At 39.9% G+C, this 18,835-nt stretch overlaps 2 protein-coding genes and 1 long non-coding RNA gene across 6 annotated transcripts; 1 reads left to right on the forward strand and 2 right to left on the reverse strand.

Annotated features, from left to right (window-relative positions):
- The first annotated feature begins 479 nt into the window (after positions 1 to 479).
- LOC112294576 (allantoinase) lies at positions 480 to 5,969 on the forward strand. 4 transcript variants are annotated; one of them, XR_016497898.1, is made up of 15 exons: positions 480 to 609; positions 1,111 to 1,210; positions 1,560 to 1,683; positions 1,926 to 1,999; positions 2,191 to 2,267; positions 2,403 to 2,439; positions 2,749 to 2,834; positions 3,218 to 3,277; positions 3,564 to 3,718; positions 4,052 to 4,178; positions 4,346 to 4,501; positions 4,810 to 4,920; positions 5,112 to 5,306; positions 5,437 to 5,535; positions 5,643 to 5,969. XR_016497898.1 is itself a non-coding variant. In XM_090243678.1 (15 exons), exons 1-15 carry the CDS (start codon positions 778 to 780, stop codon positions 5,802 to 5,804), a joined length of 1,482 nt encoding a protein of 493 aa, XP_090099804.1. In that variant the 5' UTR covers positions 480 to 777; the 3' UTR covers positions 5,805 to 5,969. The 4 variants fall into 4 exon arrangements, 3 of the variants coding, with proteins under 3 accessions (XP_090099804.1, XP_024400956.1, XP_090099803.1); XM_090243678.1 differs by having other exon boundaries at positions 480 to 780; positions 5,112 to 5,222; XM_024545188.3 differs by having other exon boundaries at positions 5,112 to 5,222.
- A 489-nt stretch (positions 5,970 to 6,458) lies between these two features.
- LOC112294575 (uncharacterized) lies at positions 6,459 to 13,673 on the reverse strand. Its single transcript, XM_024545187.3, has 16 exons — positions 12,798 to 13,673; positions 12,475 to 12,631; positions 12,216 to 12,306; positions 11,380 to 11,484; positions 10,967 to 11,205; positions 10,544 to 10,832; positions 10,196 to 10,419; positions 9,920 to 10,070; positions 9,557 to 9,757; positions 9,369 to 9,446; positions 9,012 to 9,200; positions 8,589 to 8,861; positions 8,322 to 8,446; positions 7,930 to 8,120; positions 7,444 to 7,793; positions 6,459 to 7,353 (listed from the first exon to the last, which is right to left on the reverse strand). The coding sequence occupies exons 1-16, from the start codon at positions 13,054 to 13,056 to the stop codon at positions 7,012 to 7,014; spliced, it is 3,264 nt and encodes a 1,087-aa protein (XP_024400955.1). The 5' UTR covers positions 13,057 to 13,673; the 3' UTR covers positions 6,459 to 7,011.
- Positions 13,674 to 14,676: 1,003 nt separating this feature from the next.
- On the reverse strand, positions 14,677 to 16,364 carry LOC141046449 (uncharacterized). Its single transcript, XR_012219449.2, has 2 exons — positions 15,744 to 16,364; positions 14,677 to 15,536 (listed from the first exon to the last, which is right to left on the reverse strand). It is a non-coding gene; the product is annotated as an uncharacterized LOC141046449 (long non-coding RNA).
- Positions 16,365 to 18,835: the final 2,471 nt, after the last annotated feature.

Here is an 18,835-nt window from a genome sequence, read left to right on the forward strand (position 1 = left end):
TCCAAGGTTAGTACTAATTTACGTTTTTGACGTGGGTTTTGCAAAAGTAGGAGCAGTTGAAGATTTGAAGATCGAGCGAGAATATGAGTCATGACACCTCCTGCCGTCTACCCTACCTGAGGGATGCAGAGATTCATTTTTGTCGCAGTTCTTGGAATCCCATACCTCAGTAGATGTTACTATCCAGTGAGAACGACTTAATTGCGTGGGATTGAGAGAGCTCGTAGCCAAGTGGCATAGGTGAGAGACTTCCACCTGGGAAGTTGTGCTGGCCTTGACTGCCTTTGACGATATCCGCAGCATTGAGGATAGACACAGCGGGCTGGGATACGAATTTTTTATTGATTTTCTATGGTAGAATGTAGGCAGGATTGGAGCTTTCATATATTCCGTGGAAACTTCGTCTGTTTCGAGTCAGGGGGTGCTCGCTCTTGAGTTTTAAGCTCTCGTCTCGCAGTGAGATGTCCCATTCTGCCGTTGCGATTCTTGGCTAGAAATATGGCGTCCGGAAACTTGTTTCGTTTGTTGCTGCGGGGCTGGAACATCCCTCTATTTGTGTTCACAGTGGGATGCACTCTTGTCTACCTCCTCAACTTCGAAAACGCTCATGTGAGAGTACATCGCGCTTGGTGCTGCTCCGATCTGGATTATGGGTGTTGAGTTTGAGTATGTTAGGGTCTTTCCAGGATGGTTCTTTGTCTTGAGAATGGAGATGTCGACGAGAGATACACTGGTCAGAATCATAAGCGACACAAGGTTTAGACGTATAAAAGTTGGATGGTATGTACGAAAGTGTCCGCAGCAGAAGCTCTTGCAAATGCCGTTGTCTCCGGCGGTGGCAGTTTTTTCTTGATGCTGTTAGTGAAATTGTATGCTGACATTTTCAAGTTGTCGGGTGGTAATTTTAAGGGCAGACCTTTTCCTTGATTACACGATTAGATATTTTCCCTCTTGTGAATCTAGAAGAATCCACAAGAGTTGTAATGTCCTTAAATACAATCAGAATAGTGTAACATGCCTTGACTAGACCAGATGCTTTTCGTACTCGTCTTGTTTTAAACCCGTGGATCTGTAGAATATGGCCATGACTTGTGAGTTGGGTGTGGGTAGGTTTTGCAGCGGAATGAAGGATGTAGTCTACTATCTGAAACTCATTTCGTGCTCTATAGCAAGCGTGTGGTAACTCCTGCAGGGATCGGGCCATATGCAGGTTGTCTACTGCTCCTCGCTTTTTGCAATGGATAGTAGCGACTTCAAACTATTCGTATTCAACATGCTTAAGGATAAACCATGCTGTGCTCATTATAGAAGCTTATTAGTTGATAACCTTGGAGATCCCTGCATGAGTTTCTGGACACCTCAGATCTGCATGCTTGCATCTGGTCCGGTCCATTTGTAAAGGTTAAAAGTGCTGAATATTCGGAAACTAATAAGTTGTTTGAAGTTAATACAAATCTAGCATGTTGGTTTGCTGGTTACAGTCCTGCAACCTTGCATAGAGTCTCAAATTCCGACCCTGATGCTGCGGTTTCTGTAAATACATAATCTTTGTTTTGCAGTGGAAGTGGAGGGCGAGAGGATTATTTCTATGACGAAGAGAAGTGAAGCACCTAAGAGCGCAGGAGGGAAACCTCGTGTATTGGACTATGGAAATGCTGTCATCATGCCCGGACTTATTGATGCGTACGATAATTAACCCTTTCAGTCGCTAGGAATAAGTGTACTGGATGCAGCAATTTGTGTCTTGTCTTACCGCATGGATGCTTTGGTTAGATAATTTTTTGCTAAGTGTGTTAGCTCTCTCTGCAGTTAAAATGCGAGTCATTGTCTACACGTGTTTGGCTTGGATTACAATCTCTTTGAAAATAGGAAAATGGAACATTTATGGGCAATAATTAGGACCTTGAGGGTGATGTTTGGTGCAGTCATGTACATATTAATGAGCCAGGCCGAACGGAATGGGAAGGTTTCCTTACAGGCACAATGGCTGCTGCTGCTGGTATGTTCATTTACTGGATTTTTCCTCACTTTCTAGTTTTGGGGCTCCTTGCCTTGTGCCGAACTTATTGTTGATTATGCTGAATTGCAATATGTTGGCTGTTACAAATTAGGGGTGCCTGCCTCCTCGTGTTTGTTCTGATATGCATGAAGCATGATGCATGCAATGATTCTCCACATTGTGCTTTTCAGGTGGTACAACCACGATAGTGGATATGCCTTTGAATAACCATCCCACTACCACAACAAAAGAGCATTTGGAAGAGAAGGTTGACTTGACTGCTATTCTCTTTTCTCTCTTTGTACCACACAATATCTGTTGCATCTATGCTATAACCATGAGAGCTTTAAATAATTTTGTGAAATTACTAAATATGTGCACATGTTCATGAGTGTGTATTTAGAAAGAAGCTGCCAAAGGAAAACTTTATGTGGATACTGGTAAGTATCTTGATACGTAAGTGGTGTCTGAGCTAGATAGTGATATTTGCCCCGATTAACTAAATTTTCCCCGTCATTGGAACTCACATTGTCTTCTGAAATCTCTCATGATAGATTTAGCTTGTGATCGATATGTTTTTTCACGTAGATACGCTGGTCTCATGTGCAAATTAAAATTAATTCTCACAAGAGTTTGTGTGCAATTTTTTTATTTGAGCTAGTGGTGGACCAGTAGGTGAGCATGTATAAATGAAGCAGGTACTCTACTGCTTCTTTTTCATATCTGATGTGTGCCCATTGCTTTTGCAGGTTTTTGGGGAGGCTTGGTTCCAGAGAATGCTCACAATGCATCGGTCTTGGAGGACCTTTTTGAAGCTGGTGCTCTAGGCCTTAAGGTTAGAGAAAATTTTCTCCCTTCTTTTTGCTGTGTGGTTCATGTTTTTCTCAGGATCTCAATGCAACTTGTGTGTACAGTGTTAGAGAGCAATTGAAAGTCATTTATTTATTTATTAGTTTTTTCAGTCATAGCAGAAAATAAGTTTGTAATTAATCTGTGAAAATCTGCCTTCATGTTTTATCATGTTATTATTTTTGTTTTGATTTTTATTCTGTGTGTGTGTGTCTGTTCAGTCATACTGAACCATGGTGTATAGTATGGTGAAAACAAAGAGTATGATATTCTTTAATCATTAGTGCTCATACACGTCAAGTTTTTACTTAAATTTTTTTGTGATTATGATTATCAATAAGGAACTTGTTTGCGGTTGAATTTTTGCAGGCATTCTTGTGTCCATCAGGAATCGATGACTTTCCTGCTGTTACTGCTAAACAAATAAAGGTTAGTAGGTCATGAAACAATTTGTCATTGCCTTGTTGGATGGTGGTTAATGTGATATTAAAATTGTTCTGAAAATTTTGTGTCGAACCGTGTAGTGTTCATATTTTTCTTAGACCTACAGATACTAGAGATTCATTGAATTCGTTTTTCAATTAGCTTTTTAATTTAAACTTCTTATTTAGTCGTAGTTAATATTACATATTAATTCTCAGTCATAAATGGTTACTATTTTTTGTTAATGGGATCCTTTTCTGAGTCTTGCCTCTCTGTTGATTGCTTTTGGTAGGCTTCTTTACCAGTGCTCGCAAAATATAGACGTCCTGTTTTGGTGCATCAGGAAGTGACGGACCCATCTGCCGTTCCTTCTGACTTGATGCCAGGGGAGCCACAAAGTAATGCTCGGGATTACATGAGATATCTGAGCTCTAGGCCTTTATCATGGTACTTTACCTGGTTTCCTCAAGTCCGATTCTTTGAGTTTGACCTCTTACCATAAAATTTCATTGTGGAGCAGAAATAATGTATAATATAGAATGTGCTTATCCTTTGCTTCTTTAGCCGATTATCACAGTTCCCCATTATCTCCCTTCTTTCTAGCTACTGTGCTTATCAGAACGGTTCTCAGTCATCTTTATTGATCCATAAAGTGTCAAAGTTTTAGTTATAGACGTTTTGTGGGACACCTAACTATCCATTGCCAAGTAGCAGAAAATTTGTTGAAGTCTTGGTCAGTTTTAAGCTTTAGTCAATCATTGGTCGTGTTCGTTGGTACAGGGAACGTGAAGGAGTAAGACAGTTAATGGAGGTGGCAAAAGATACGAAACCTGGTGGCGTGGCAGAGGGAGCTCATGTGCATGTTGTGCATCTAACTGATGCAGAGGATTCCCTCGATCATGTCAAGGTACGAGTTATTCTTGCTCTGCTTTCAGGACAGTTATGCTTTGAACATGAAGTTTTTGATACCGTAAATGCTATTCGTGAGTAATAATCTCTTTGACAAGTCTGGTTTTTGAACATATATATTTGTAGCTTTTTGTTTATTAGAAGTGATAATGGCTGCTTGCATAGGCAGCGAAGGCCGAGGGATCCAGTGTGACTGTGGAGACATGTCCACACTACCTTTCTTTTGCTGCAGAAGATGTACCGGAAGGTGCCACGCAATATAAATGTGCTCCGCCTTTGAGAGACGCTCGTCACCGAGAACTTCTGTGGAAAGCCTTGCTGGTGGGAAATTCATTTAATATTTTCAGATTCTGTGATGCTTGAACGTTTTTTCAACTTCTGTTGGTTTCTAGACAGCAAATCTGTTATGTGGGTTGATTAACTCTACCGGCATTAGTCGCTGTGCCCTGATCTCAGCAGATCTGAGTAAGGCATTGTCGTTCCTTTTGTGAGACGGAGAAAAAGAATAGTAACACACCAAATTTGAAAAAGTACGCTTAATGATTAGGTGTGCTTCAACTCTAGTGATCATATTGTTCAGAATGTGGGTAGACTAGCATGACTTTTGTCTTGCCTCTTTTTCTGTGCAGAATGGGGATATTGACATGATAACAACAGACCATTCACCCTCTACTTTAGCTTTGAAGCTATTAGAGGAAGGTGATTTTCTGAAGGCTTGGGGAGGTATTTCTGGCATCCAGGTTAGTTTTCAAGTTCTGCTATTTTGACCTCGCCTTTTGCATGAGCAGAGGACCTTGCTGTTAGAATAGAGCATGTCATCTTGGAACCCAGTTCGTTCTGGAGACTCAAGGCCGCAATCACTGCTATAATGAGAAAGAGGTGCAAAATTTCACGCTCACAAAACCCTGAATTCGAGGTTACGTTTTTGCAGTTTTCATTGCCAGCTACATGGAGTCATGGGCATGCCCGAGGCATGACTATCGAGCAACTGTCCAAACGGTGGAGCACGGTGCCAGCCAAGATGGTCAACCTTCCACGCAAGGTGCTCTGAATTTATTTCTATCCCTGCATCAGATATATTTACGCCTGACTCTCCACCTTCTAGGACATAAGGGAACCAACAGAGGTTTGTCTATACTAGAATCCAGAAATTCTTTTCGACTCTTTCTAGATACATTCTTTATCATTAAAAAAAAGTGATTGTCATAGTCATGGTTGTGTGAATAACACTGTAGACTTCGTTGTGGAATTAACAGGGTTCACTTGAATTTGGGAAGGATGCTGACATTGTTGTGTGGGATCCCGAGGCATCATTTTTCATCAATAGCACGTATCCCATCTATTTCAAGAATAAGGTAAAAATACTTGCTTGTTATGCTTAGCAATTATTTCATTCTCAACTCAAGTTTGGAAGTGGTTTTGTTCAGAGGGTAACTAATTATCAACATATGTATGCAAATAGGTGGCGCCGTATATAGGCCACAGATACTCAGGAAAGGTGATCACTACGTTTGTTCGAGGACGACAAGTCTTTGAAGAAGGTCGGCATGCCAAGAAACCTTGTGGCGCTATGATCAATCCAGTTTTGATTATAGAAAGAAGTGGTAATGAACTGCTGAATTAGTGTGTTTGAACTATCAGATTTTCTAATGGAAACAGGTCCACTCTGCACAGCAGACGAATTGGTGGCTTACTCAGTTGTGACATATTAGTGAGATTTTTGAGGGATCTTCTCGCTGTTGTGGAAATAACGGAAGGTTTATAATTCAAGAAAATTGTATACATTGCATATGAGGTTGTTTTGGACGTTCTACCTTTTCATATCACTAGAATTGTCCAGCTTTTATGAGTGCCAAATTAATTTGAGTTTAGTATCTGATACGTGAAGTGAGGCCTTACTGTGAATATCCTCGACATTCTTGCTATGAATTAAACACTTTGAAGGCAAGATGCGGTCTCGAAATGCGTATGTAGAACCTTAAAATTTCAATTTATGTTTTGATTGAATTATGACCCAGGCTAATTCGAACTTCACAAAAGCAGCGAATCATGGAACTTAGCAAACTCTGGGTATACATGGTCATTTTATGTGGTGAATGGTGCGGTTTTCACTGCGAAAAGATTACACGAGTTTGAGTGAGTGGTTGACATGGCAAGTTATTAACGTGTAGTCACCAGCATACATGATATGTAACACGGGTGCCAAGTGCTTTTGATGCAGAATCTGGTATATTTTCCGGCATACCAGTATTGGGTGATGAAACAAGTAAACGAAAGGTGAAAAACCTCTAGTTCTGTTCAAGAACTGTAATCTGGACACAACTTTGTTAAGAAACTGGTACTTCAACGACACAACGTTTCGTCGTGTAATAATCCGGTTATGGACCTTCTGAATATTTCTGTAACCAAATTAAACTAAACTCAGACTTGGAGAAAGGAATTCTTCAAAAAATCTCTGATATTTTCGGCATCATCAAAAACATAAGTTCAACTCACTCAGACGTCTAATTGTAGGCTCTGCTTGCATGATCACTGCTGTATGGAAGTATCGGGGTGGAGCTGATCGTGTGGCTCCAGAAACCTCCTTGCTGTTCTCGATCGCCAGGAACTTCCGGATTCGATACGATATATAAAATCTGAAATGCTTCGTCACCAGGGTGACGGATCCTAGATTACCAGCTTGCATTTCAAATTTCAGTGGTGGTTACAGTAATCATCATAAGTTACAGTTGAAGCATTCAAACCATTTAAACTGCTGATAATGCACCCGACGAGTATTCGACATTTACATTACGACCCATTAGAACGCACACGTTTTAAAAAGAACTTTTCTACAGCCCGAGATGAGCTTGCCCACCCCAGAGCTCCTTGCCGGTACCGTGAACCAGGAGCACTCTGTCCAAGCCCTCACACAGCTCTTCACAGTACTCCATGTACCGGTGCGGTGAAATGCCCTTGTAATGGTCTGGAAGGTTGATGAGAACCAGTTGGGCGTCTTTGGATTGCTCTAGAATGATATCGTTCAACTTCTTGGGAGAGTAACTCTGGCTAAACGTTTCCCATGTCCTTCGCATGGGTTCAACCATGTCCTCGGACGTTTCAGGGTTGCCTGCAGGAGAGCCTGGGTAAAATTGCCTTGTGTTGTGTGTTGTATCATCATGGTCTGATTCGTCCTGCAGATCACCAAATATTTTGGTTAATGGTTTCCAGTACAACTTTGGCAAGAGAGATGACTAAACGGAGGGCTTTGTCTGAATTCTTACCTCGTTGCTTTCGACAGTGTCAAGCCCATGCCGACCATCGTCGACTACAATTTCCAGAGATGCCTCGCCTCCGTCAGCCCATTTTGTCGTTTTCTTAGGCTTCCTCCATGTTCCCAATTCTCCTAAGGAGCTGGGGTTTGACTCAAGCTCTCCGCAAGCTGGCGTCTGGTTGGATTTCCTCTTGGAAGGTGAAGGGGATATGACAGGAGTCCGAGACGGAGAGGATGGAAGGAAAGATGGCATGATATTATGTGACTGTGGCTGTGAGTTGTTGGAACTCAGTATAACATCGTCTATATGATCGGTGGCCTTAGAATTATGTTTTGGAGATGCTTTTCCAGCGCTTGGACCTGAAAATAGGATATTTAAAACTGTGTCAACGTGATAGTATAATGTACAAACTTTGTATAAACTACTGCTCAGATTGTTTCTTCACGTTTACATTAAATCTACAAAATGAGTAATCTAATCTTGAGAATATCTTACTCGGCGGATTTCGCCGCAATTGATCCCGACGCCTTGAATGGTTGACTCCTTCAAGTTCACTAAGCTGAAAACTTGGCAATCCCTTTTCCTTGGATTTAGGATTTTCCTTCGGTTTCTCTCCTAGTTTTGGAATCTCAGTCCGCCGTTTTGAGTTTCCGGGACTGTCACTTCCTCTATGTTCGATAGTCTTCCTGTAGTCAAACATTTGCCTAAGTGGATGGGTCCTTGTACACCCTAAAATTTAGCGGGACGATACAAATGTATGATATATACAAATATTTCAAATAAAGACTTGCAAAAGCCATTGTGGAGTAGCCTAGCCAGGACACGGGTTGTTTACATGTCTACAAGTGGCTTCACAAGTCTAAAACAATGTGGAAAATTTATCTTACCGATAGTTGGCAACTTCCTCAGCAAAAGCTCTAGCTTCCTGTACTCGAATGGTGTAGTCAAACGTGTATGGTGCCAAGCACGACTCATCAAGTTCTAATACCTGAACTTCAGCCTTGATTCTCACCTGCCAAATCCAAGAATAGTTATGTCAAACAGCATTTAGAACAACTTACAGATGAAGCATGTGTTTTCATAGTTTGTGGGGCATATTATACTAATGCCGACAATAAAAGTCTATGAGTCCTTAAAGAATAAGAGATTCTCACCAATTCCAAAAGTCTCTCCAGATTTTTCTTCACCACTTGGGAGTTATCAAGCTTCTCAGCCACAGTGTGCACACGAAGTTTGCATTTGCGCCAGATCTTGTGCTGCCGCAGAAGATGAGCTAGGAGCAGTAGCAACCCTCCGTCATGGACAATCCACCAAACATCAATGAATCCTTCCTGAAATTCCTCCTTCCCAGGAAACCGGTCCAAGTGCATACACAACAAAACAGCTTTGTCTACTGCTCGGCATTCAGTTAATGTCTCCAATAAAATCTGCACATATGTAACCACGACAGTGTAAAAAAATAAGAGTGGCCAAAGAAAATATCAATCATACTGCAGTGCTACATCTTAGTAGCGACAATTGAGAACCTTCTTAATGGATGAAACCAATTTATGGTTAGTGGAGAAGGCAAAATTTACCTCAGCATTATCATCATGTCCCTCGTCACGCCACTTTGTGGGCCATCCAAGAACCAAAGTGTTGGGCTCTAAACTACCCAATCCTGATGACTGAATGGCGTAAGTCTTGCCCGCACGGTACGATTGTGCAATAAGTACTCTTCCAAACCCAGTTACTTTTGCTTCGGCCATTCGATTCTCCAACTCAATCTGCCAACACACATAATAAGATTATTCTACTTTTTATTGTAGCGTTTTGTAGAGTAGGGAGCCCTTGCATTTCAGATCCAAACCGGCAATGAAGCATGAAATTCACTACTCAAATGGTGAACATCTTTAAGCGGAATGGCATCAAGTTACAACAAACAAGGATGTTACCTTCTCCGCAGATGCCTGAGCTGTCATTTCTTCTACTTTGCCCTCAAGAATGACCGTCACCACACACAACCCTTGTCCCTGTGATTTCCAAGCAACAATTCATAAGCATACTTTACAAAAATATAAGAAAAATTACGTACCTGATGATTATAACTAGAAGAGAGAGAGCGAGAGAGAATGCAACATGCCTTCTTCAATTGGGACGTGAAGAAGAGAAACTCGTGGTCCGAGTGGCTATTGTCGGTCCATGAGGTTCGAGGCTTGGAAAGACAAAGGAGCTGAGGCCGCCAATTCACGGTGTAGCGTGCCTCTTCTCCAACAGACAAAATCCCCCGTACTGCAATTTGAAGACACAATCCTCCTATTCCTGTACCCCAATTCACTTCAACCTGCAAAATTCCAATTAACAATCATCTTAGTTTCCTGCATTTTTTTCAATACTTCACGTTTCCAGTTTCAAGTGAAAAAGTCGCATCATGACTAGCATATGTTTATTAGTGAATAAGAAAATATGATTGTAAGGTTGAATGACACTTGAAAGAAGGAGCTACCTGGCGATAGTCAATGTAGACGTAAATGAACACCAAGAAAACCATGGCAACCAAAGCCCAGTACCATACAATCACAAAATTCATTGCTGCACATGCCACAAACCCGACAAGGGCGGCCGACCAGTGATAATACTTCCACTTTGGCCTCCAACTGCACAGCACAACATGAGTTTACCGATCTGTATCAATCTTCACGTGACAAGTTCCATATTTTTCCTAAAAACATCAACAACCTTGTGACCAGAGAAAATTCAAGTTGGTTGGCGTTTTTCTTACCTGGGCGCGTTGACCACGGAGAGAACAAGACATGAGAGGTTTAGTGCGGCGTAGCAAGTTAGGAAACAGATAGAGACCAATGGAGCCACCGCATTCAAGCTTCCAATCATTGCAAAGACAATGCAAAGCAATGTGGTAACCATCAAAGCCTTCTTAGGTTCCCCATTCTTTGAAATGGTGGCTATTGGTCCCAAGAATGGAACTACTCCATCTGCAGCAATTGCCTGAATTACACACAAACAGTGGAACATATTCCTGGTCATTACTGATGTGAAATTTAGAAAGGAATAGAAAACCTCTTAAAAATATATAACGTTGGCGTACAATACTTCCAGTAAGTGCAATCACCTGAAGTAAGCGAGGAGAGATGATGATGCATTGCATGGCTTGCGCAATGGCAGCTATAGCGATACCAAGTTCCGTCAAAATTGCCACAGGAAAAGATATTTCTCTGACGACGTCAAGCATGGCATGATCACCGCCACCTATATTTCCCAGAAGATAATCTCGCTTTGCTACTGCTGCCCATAATCCCATGTAGGACATGTACATGACAAAACTGACCACCACAGCGCCCAATGTTCCTTGAGGAATCGACTTCTCTGGTCGTCGAAGATTGGTTGCCCGATCGGCTCCACTGCAGAGATAAAAGTGATTACTAACCAAGAAAATTTACTTAATTACTTGAAGCAATATCAGAGCTAAAGCTCTTCAGTGGATTGAGCTTAAACGGAAAACCAAGAGAACCGTTCAATTGGAATATTGAAGTACCTCAAAATTCCAGTGAAACAAGGGAAAAAGAGAGCTACAGCTGTGGAGAAAGACTTTCCCTCTGGGTATCCAGGGCTCCAATTGCTTTTAAATGTAGTCCAGGAAAGACCAGTAAGAGATGGTGGGTGGGCTCCTCGGGGAGCCAAACCCAAACCTAAATAGAAAGAAAGCATTGTGTAAAGGACAACAGCGAAGAAGATGAGCCCCAGCTTTGAAACGAACTTGATTCCAAAAAATACCTGCATCAATCACATTACACCCATAGTTCCTCAGTTTATTTTTTGTTTCTGTGACATCCCGGAAGCAGAGAAGATCATCTTGAAGGTCTCCCTAGTAAATAAACTGCCCTTGCCATGTAAAAAAGGCATTGAGGAGTAAGTTGATAAATCAAAGCTTTTCTTTCAAAAACTTACGAGTACACCAAGTATGAGCAGGACAATCGCGCCTATGATTCGGTTTCCCGACACAAAGTTGAGCTGTGGGAAGGTGAACATCAACATCTCCACTGATCCCAATCCCTGCCATCGCGTCACCGTAACATTACACTTACATGAGCAAAATCAATTGTGAGATCCTAAGCGTGTCTTTATATTCGTGGGCTATTGACAATCCTAATGCGTGAATTGTGAACCAGTTCGACCCACAAGAAAGCACAGAAACCCTATTGAATTGGATGTCTTGTTCTTTGGCCTCATGGAAAATCCTACTAATTCTGTGTTCAAACTGGTCGCTGCTTCTGAGCTAATATAATCTCCTTTTCAGGCCTCTTTCTAGGTTATACAGTGTAGTCGCAAGTTTAAACTACTTTCTTTACTGCAACGAAGACTGTTCAAATGATGCTGTTGAAATGAGAAAAGTAAAGGGTCACCTTTATGAAGGATCAGGACTGTCAAGTTCCTTACTATCAAGCTCATTCTATGCTTCCCCAGTCCTCGTTTAAGAGGGTTACAACGAGAATTGCACTTGGCGCTGGTAGCAAGGATCCCCCACAATTCCAAAACTTGCTCAGCTTCTAGCTCTACGAAAAAGTGTGCATCTCAAATTATTTTGATGTTGATGTGCGTCTCAAATACTGAACCGCACTGAAGACTGCAGTTATTTGTTAAATTGCTTTCTGCAGTTTTCCCTGCAGGAGAAATTTTCTTCGTGTTTTTATGTTCTTTCTTTGATGTTTTTTGACATTTTATTCTTCTTCGTTCGTTAAGTTTGAGTAACCTCATGATCAGACACGTAAGAAATGTGGTATTACCTCCAAAACTGCAAGCAGAACTACTCCAATATAGTACAGCAATCCGACAGCTCCACCAAGCTTTGGTCCCAAGGCTCTCGAGATGAGGTAACTGTCACATATTAATATTATTTGTAAATATCTCACCGAACATGGAGTTCGCTAAACAGGTGGCATAGCAATGAACGCCACAACATGAATCTCCTGATATGAATAAAGAGAGCACACCATTTCCATTCCCTAATTGAATTTCTCAGCATAAAAGTTTAAATTGGCTCACTAAGTCCCTCCTTGCTCAATTTTCCCATTCGTTGCAATGGCGCTCAACGACATGGTGGTAAGCATGGCGCAGAGGAAGGAGACGAAAACGATGATGAAAGTCTGCCAGACTCCTGCACTACCCACGATGTAGAAAAACCGCAAAAAGATCAACACTCCTGCACACAAAGCACATTGGTAGCTCGATTAGAAATGCTGGCTCAATCGCGCAATTGCGAGGATGTCGTACCCAAAACTCCGAATGCCATGCATGCAAATCAAAATTACACAAACATGCATGGAAACATGGAACGGTGGTTCTCATGAGGAAACGGGGTCACCTACCCCACATATTCTCGCATGTCGGAATGAGAACGCCGCTGTAGGTGCCCAATCCTCCAGTCTTCTTTGGCCCTCCCCGAAGCTTGTGCATCATGTTGTACCAAATCCGCTGTCCACTGGCGGCGGGGCCTTTCTTCACACTAGCTCTAGCAACCTCCAGCGATTCCGACGAGGACGCCCGCGCCGTCACTCGCACCGGCACACATGGACAATTGCTGCCCATGGCACTCGGCTCATTATGAGCCTCACTTTGCAACACCATCTCTTATACCAGTCAAACGCTCTCAATTACAACCACAAAACCAGCAACCCCTGCCTAGACTCACGATAACACCGCAGCTGTTGCCTCAATTGCTCATCACTCGCCCGCCGCACCACCACACATCGTGACACTGAAACCGCGATTCCCACCCTCCTCACCTCTCCACAGCAACTACAATCAACACACAACTAGGATCAATCTTTACTTTCAAGTACCTCTCGGACACGACGAGCAATCGACGCAATTATCAGAATCAGAACGGCAATACGTGATCAGCAACCAACAGTTCGGTGATCAGCATGCTCTGATATTAGCCTCAAGAGCTGAGATCTTGCAGCCGCGACTGATTGTCTGTCTGCTGCAGTATCTGCTTCAAAAGGTGATGGCGTATGCAATTAGCCGACGAGCATGTGACGAGTATTCGATGTCACGCTCTCCTTGCATCACTGTTCCTCAGTCTAGTTGGAAATCTTACGGCAGCCCCCGGACACTCACATTCTTTCAACTCGATCGATCAGAACCGCTAATTGTAGCACCACTCGCTCAAGTACCCTCCGCTAAACTCAGACGGAACACTGTCGTTGCGGCTCTCCAGTATGCGCAGAGAGCTTAAGGGAGAGAGAGAGAGAGAGAGAGAGAGAGAAAGAGAGTGCGCGAGCGAGATTATTTCCCTTTGCCCTTCTCAAATTCCTTAACTGAGCCTCTCTTCTTCCCTTTTATGCTAACCCAATTGCACCTCCCCGCTAGTCATAAATGATTTATTTACTAATTCAGACTTCCCACAACTTAGCCACAGCCTCTCTTTCCCATCCTTGTCACTGGAAGCATATTAAAATAAATACTTGTTTTTTCATTAAAGTCCACTTCATCGAGGGAATGATGATAGGAATGCATCAATCTTTTTGGTAACTAAAATGAAGACCTAACTCAGAAATTTTGCGGCACATGCATGCGCAAGCATAAATCGGTGCAGAATGGTGGCAATTTTCTAGAAAGTTTTGGGGATGCGTGCAGTTTTTTTATCGATACCCTTGAGTCAAATCTAGCTTGACCAGTTGAATCTCCATATGCCATTTACTATGAGCAACTTGTTATTTTCATGTATGCAGCTTGACTGAGTATGATAAATGAGTCCTTTAACGAAGCTGTTGATCCTGACGCTCTGTCACTAGCATTGTCAACTTTCACGTTGTAAGAAGCCTCAGCTCGACAATTAGCCGTCACCTCTAAATCATGGTGACGCTTGTGGGGAAAGTACAAGCTGTCTAAAGTTCTTTCGCTCTCGTTCAAGCCCAAGTAGTCGGACACTACAGTAAAAATGAACAATAATCAAGCGTTCAAGAGTTGGAAATGCAAACTGTGCTCGACTCCTGCGATTCGGAAGCGTGATTGACAAGTTGTGTGTAATGTGCTGCGGTCATTCTCTGTCCAATGATTTTGCTGGTGATACTTCGGAGTTTTTAATTTAATTTAATTTAATGTTTTATCATATTCTTTTTATTTACAAGTCACAAAGAATGAGAAAACAGATAACCGTATCAAAATTGTTCCAGAGCGCATTGAAAGGCGTCTGATACAGCAGTCTAACAAGCCGAAACTCAACAGTAGTCTTGAAAAAAATGGTGGTAATTTTCAGCACCAAGTTTCCAAGGCTGAACATTATGTATATAAACCTTGCGGACCCATGCTCTAAACAACGCTACAACTCACCTTTTTCCTCTTCAACGCAAAACAAAGTTTCTGAATATATTCTCATTATATGTTTTTGGAATGAGTATGAGAACCTGGAGATTAATCAGGGGTAGGCATCCAGAAAAAGAACTCCTTGCTCACATGAAAACTCTCTGCATGTGAAAGGTCTGCATTCAATGAATGCTCATTTTGTGCTTCTGTGGGAGCCACCGAAGGTCCTTGCAAAAAAGCATAAGTTACTGGCCCATATTATTTTCTAGTCCCAACACAAATGGTACACTCGAGAGTAGATACTGGACATTTACACTGTACTGAGTGCCTAAAATTGATATTTGTTTTCCGACTTTTGAAGCGTACAAAATTATGTGCTCGAATTCCAGATTGAACGGTTCATTCTAGAAGAGCACGTGCAATCGGTACTTGTTGCGGAGCATACGCGGGAGCCTTGCTTTCATCCTTTCATGCTTTCGCAGACAAATCCGGGGGTTTTGTTGCCTCGGCACCTGCAGAGCAATAGCTGGAGGGGTCGCTTGGCTTGCGCTGCTGTGCGGCCTCCTTTTAGGAGGGATCACAGCAGCATGTGATGGATAAAAGGAATTTGAGTAGTTAAGTTCGTCACGAGGTTTTGCCACCGCAGAGAGGATTCAGGGATGTGGGCGAACCAACCTCACGGCCACCCACAAAATAGTACACGGGATGAAAGGGGATGAAGTCCCCATCTACGTCGAGTTTTTATCTCTCTCTTGCTGCTGCTACTTCTACTTCTCCTTCCTCCAATTCTCACTTCTCTATTTTCAGAAGAGAACAAGGATACGAGTACAGCTCAGTGAGACTGCAATGCCGGAGAAACATAGTGTTGACAAAACGTACCTACCACAAGAGGAATCGATGGAGCGACAAACGCAAGTTTCAAGGAAGAGCGATGTGATTTGGGGTGCAAAATACAGGATGCGAATAGAATAAAAGGATGGCAAGCAAAGGGGATGATTCCCCACCAGCTGTTTCTGTTCTCACGAGAGGAAGCACGCAGGGGAATGGAATGTAGGCTGGGGGGATTGGATTCGCACAGCCCTCCTCCATCTTCTCCTCCTCCTCCTCGGTGCGAGCGCAGAAATGTGAGTGAGAGAGAGAGAGACCCAGTGGATGGGAATGTGCAACCGCGGAGCTGGGCCCCCACCAATCCAAGCCGCCGCTCACCCAATCCCCCCACGGCACCCACTCCGTTGACGACGTCCGTGTGGCTCTCTTGCTCTGTCTCTGTGTCTCTCTCTCCCTCTCTCTCGCTCGAAGATGGCATCCTTCCAGTGCGTGGGAATTGCGGACGCTACGTAAATATCTCTCATGCTGCACTACAGTACAACATGGGAAAGCAACCGAGCACGCACCCTGCCCCTTTTCCTCCTACAAATCAATGGCAACATCACCCAAATCCCATGAAAACATCCACAACAAAAAAAAAAAAGAAAAAAAAAGAAAGAAAAAAGGCATTCATCGCCGCACGCCGGTTTCTGATTGGTCGGAGCGATTGGCGGGGATTAGACGTCGGTTTATATACGGACGCATTGGGTTTGTACATATGATATGGGGTTTCCACAATGACACGACGCACAGCTGGTTTTAAGAAGACTATGGGCGTAACTTCGATTTATAATGAGTAGTGAATTTCTTTTTGGACTGGTTGTGGATATATATTTTTTAAATTTGGGATTTTCTTTTAATGCAAAGAAAATTAAGTTGGGAAATAAAAAAATGTAGGAAGTTTTGTTATCTCATTTGTAGTTGGTGAATTATTTTAAATATTATTTTGACATTTTTTTATTGTAAAATTTTAATGTAAAAATGAAGATTTCTTCTTCCAAATTAAATTATGTGTGTGAGTGTGTGCTTTTTCTTATCATATTTTTTGGCCTTATCCTATATTTTGTACTCTAAAAAATTGTAAGTTATGACCTAAAACTGATAATAACCATGGCATTTTTTTCCAATAAATTTTCATGTGGTAGTAGAAAATGATGTATTTTATTGATATAATAATTAAAATATTATAAAAATACAATATGAAAATTGGTAGATTAAAAAATTTGTAATATACTTTTTTTAGATAGAAAACTATAGTTGCTTTAGAATAAATAAAGGTGGCTTTGAACTTCTAAAAGAATATCACGAAAGTTTTTTATTTTACTTCTATTTTTTTAGAAAATTAACATTTTAATGGGTAACTTATGTTAGTATTATTTAGCTTATGTTAGTTATATTTAAAGTCATTGAATTAGCTTAGAGAAAATTCTGGATTCTCTAAAATAAAAATAAATAAATAAATAAATAAATAAATAAATTTTAGAAATTTGATCAAATCGCTACAATAGCATATAAAGATGCATCCATGTTTCAATCAAAAAAATTGCAAGCATATATATATATATATATATATATATATATATAAAGATATAGATATAAATGTAATACACTGTTGTAAATAATTTACAATCTTACCATAAATAAATAAAATTAAAAATGTTCTATTTGAATCAATATATTTCTGAAATAAAATAGAATCAAAGATACAATAATAAGGTACCAAGACGCTAAAAGATACATCAAAAGGCTCTTTTTATATAAAAATTACATAACTAATGCAAAAATAATTAGCCAAAAAATACTATTAATAATTATCAATAAAAATAAAAATATAATCTACTTTAAAATTTTAAATTATAATTTACAGTAATAAAAAATTTAAAAAAAAATTAAGTTAATATTTATTGTTTAAAATTTACAATATAACCATTCACAAATGATTCTTGATAGATAATGTGTAAGATTTTTTGAATTCTAGATAATTATATTTTTTCCAAAGGAAAATAATATTAAATCTTTTTATTGTTAATATATAACACATGCAATGTAAATTAAAATTTGATATAGAATTATTATATTACATTGGTAATTTTTTTAAAATTAGTGAGTATATTCTAAAATATTAGAAAATATTACGAATAAACCCAAATAAATATTTTACTAATTTTCTTTTAAAAACTTGTACATTTAACAATTTTGAATTTATTTCTGATTTTTTATGTGTAACTTAATTCTCTCTTTTTTCTTTTTTTTTTTTTTTTCTGTATATACATGTTCTTAGATTAAAGAAATATTTTAAAATTGATATTGCATGTATTAGTTGATGAGTCATTGTAATCAACTGTAAGTTAGAAATATTTTATGATATGATCAAATTACGTAATTAATCAATACTATAAAACACAAAATTATAAATATATTTTACAACAAGTTTGATATTTGAATTTAGTTTTCAAAGATAATATAGATTCTATATTATCATGATTAGTGATTGTGATTACTTTTTGTCATAGATTTAAATAAAAACATGAAAATTACCATAAAGTAAAAAATTGATAAAGTAAAATAGTAAAAATGAAAACTTTGATTGTATTAAAATCCCCATTTTTCTAGTTTTTAATGTGATAAGTTAATATCATTTAATATGCTTTATAAATTGTAATAAAAGTTAAATTGTCTAATTAATAAAAAAATGTTATTATTATTATTATTATAAAATTCTTAATACAATATATAAATATATATATATATATATATATATGTTTGACGTCCATAAATGGGTGCACATTTTTTGTCACTCTACTTGTAATTGCTATACATATTTACACAATACCACCATTGCGTTTTTGCACAACATACATATCATAGTTACAGTTATGTTATTAAAAAGAAAAAAAAAGAAAAAAAAAGGTTTAATGCTCTCTATATATTTAAATATAAATTAGAAGCCACCCTTGGCCAAAGCTTTTAAATGACCCTTAGAATCAATGATTTTAATTTTGATAATTCCATAGGCAGGCTTTGACACTTTTACCAATTCTATCCCAAATTAAGGACATGAAAAACTCCACTCCCTCAAAGCTCTCTAATTGCTCTGCTCCAAATGAAATCTAGTGCACTCCCATAGTAGCTCATTCCAGGGGACACACAGCCTCATGTGCAGGGGGCACCTCTTTTGTGGCAAAATTCCAATATATCATAACCAACACTTTATCAATGATGATAAGTT

This window comes from Physcomitrium patens, chromosome 17 (genome assembly GCF_059467195.1).
Source record: "Physcomitrium patens ecotype Gransden chromosome 17, ASM5946719v1, whole genome shotgun sequence".
In the NCBI taxonomy this organism is placed as follows: domain Eukaryota; kingdom Viridiplantae; phylum Streptophyta; class Bryopsida; order Funariales; family Funariaceae; genus Physcomitrium; species Physcomitrium patens.

What these genes read in the sequence shown, in the direction of transcription:
- LOC112294576 (XM_024545188.3), top strand. Translation starts at nt 499, where the DNA reads ATGGCGTCCGGAAACTTGTTTCGTTTGTTGCTGCGGGGCTGGAACATC. An exon ending in AAAACTTTATGTGGATACTG is followed by an intron (nt 2,440 to 2,748) that starts GTAAGTATCTTG and finishes TTGCTTTTGCAG; the next exon opens with GTTTTTGGGGAGGCTTGGTT. An exon ending in CCATCTATTTCAAGAATAAG is followed by an intron (nt 5,536 to 5,642) that starts GTAAAAATACTT and finishes GTATGCAAATAG; the next exon opens with GTGGCGCCGTATATAGGCCA.
- LOC112294575 (XM_024545187.3), bottom strand. Translation starts at nt 13,056, where the DNA reads ATGGTGTTGCAAAGTGAGGCTCATAATGAGCCGAGTGCCATGGGCAGC. An exon ending in TCCGTGGTCAACGCGCCCAG is followed by an intron (nt 10,071 to 10,195) that starts GTAAGAAAAACG and finishes TGTGCTGTGCAG; the next exon opens with TTGGAGGCCAAAGTGGAAGT. An exon ending in TCTACATTGACTATCGCCAG is followed by an intron (nt 9,758 to 9,919) that starts GTAGCTCCTTCT and finishes GGAATTTTGCAG; the next exon opens with GTTGAAGTGAATTGGGGTAC.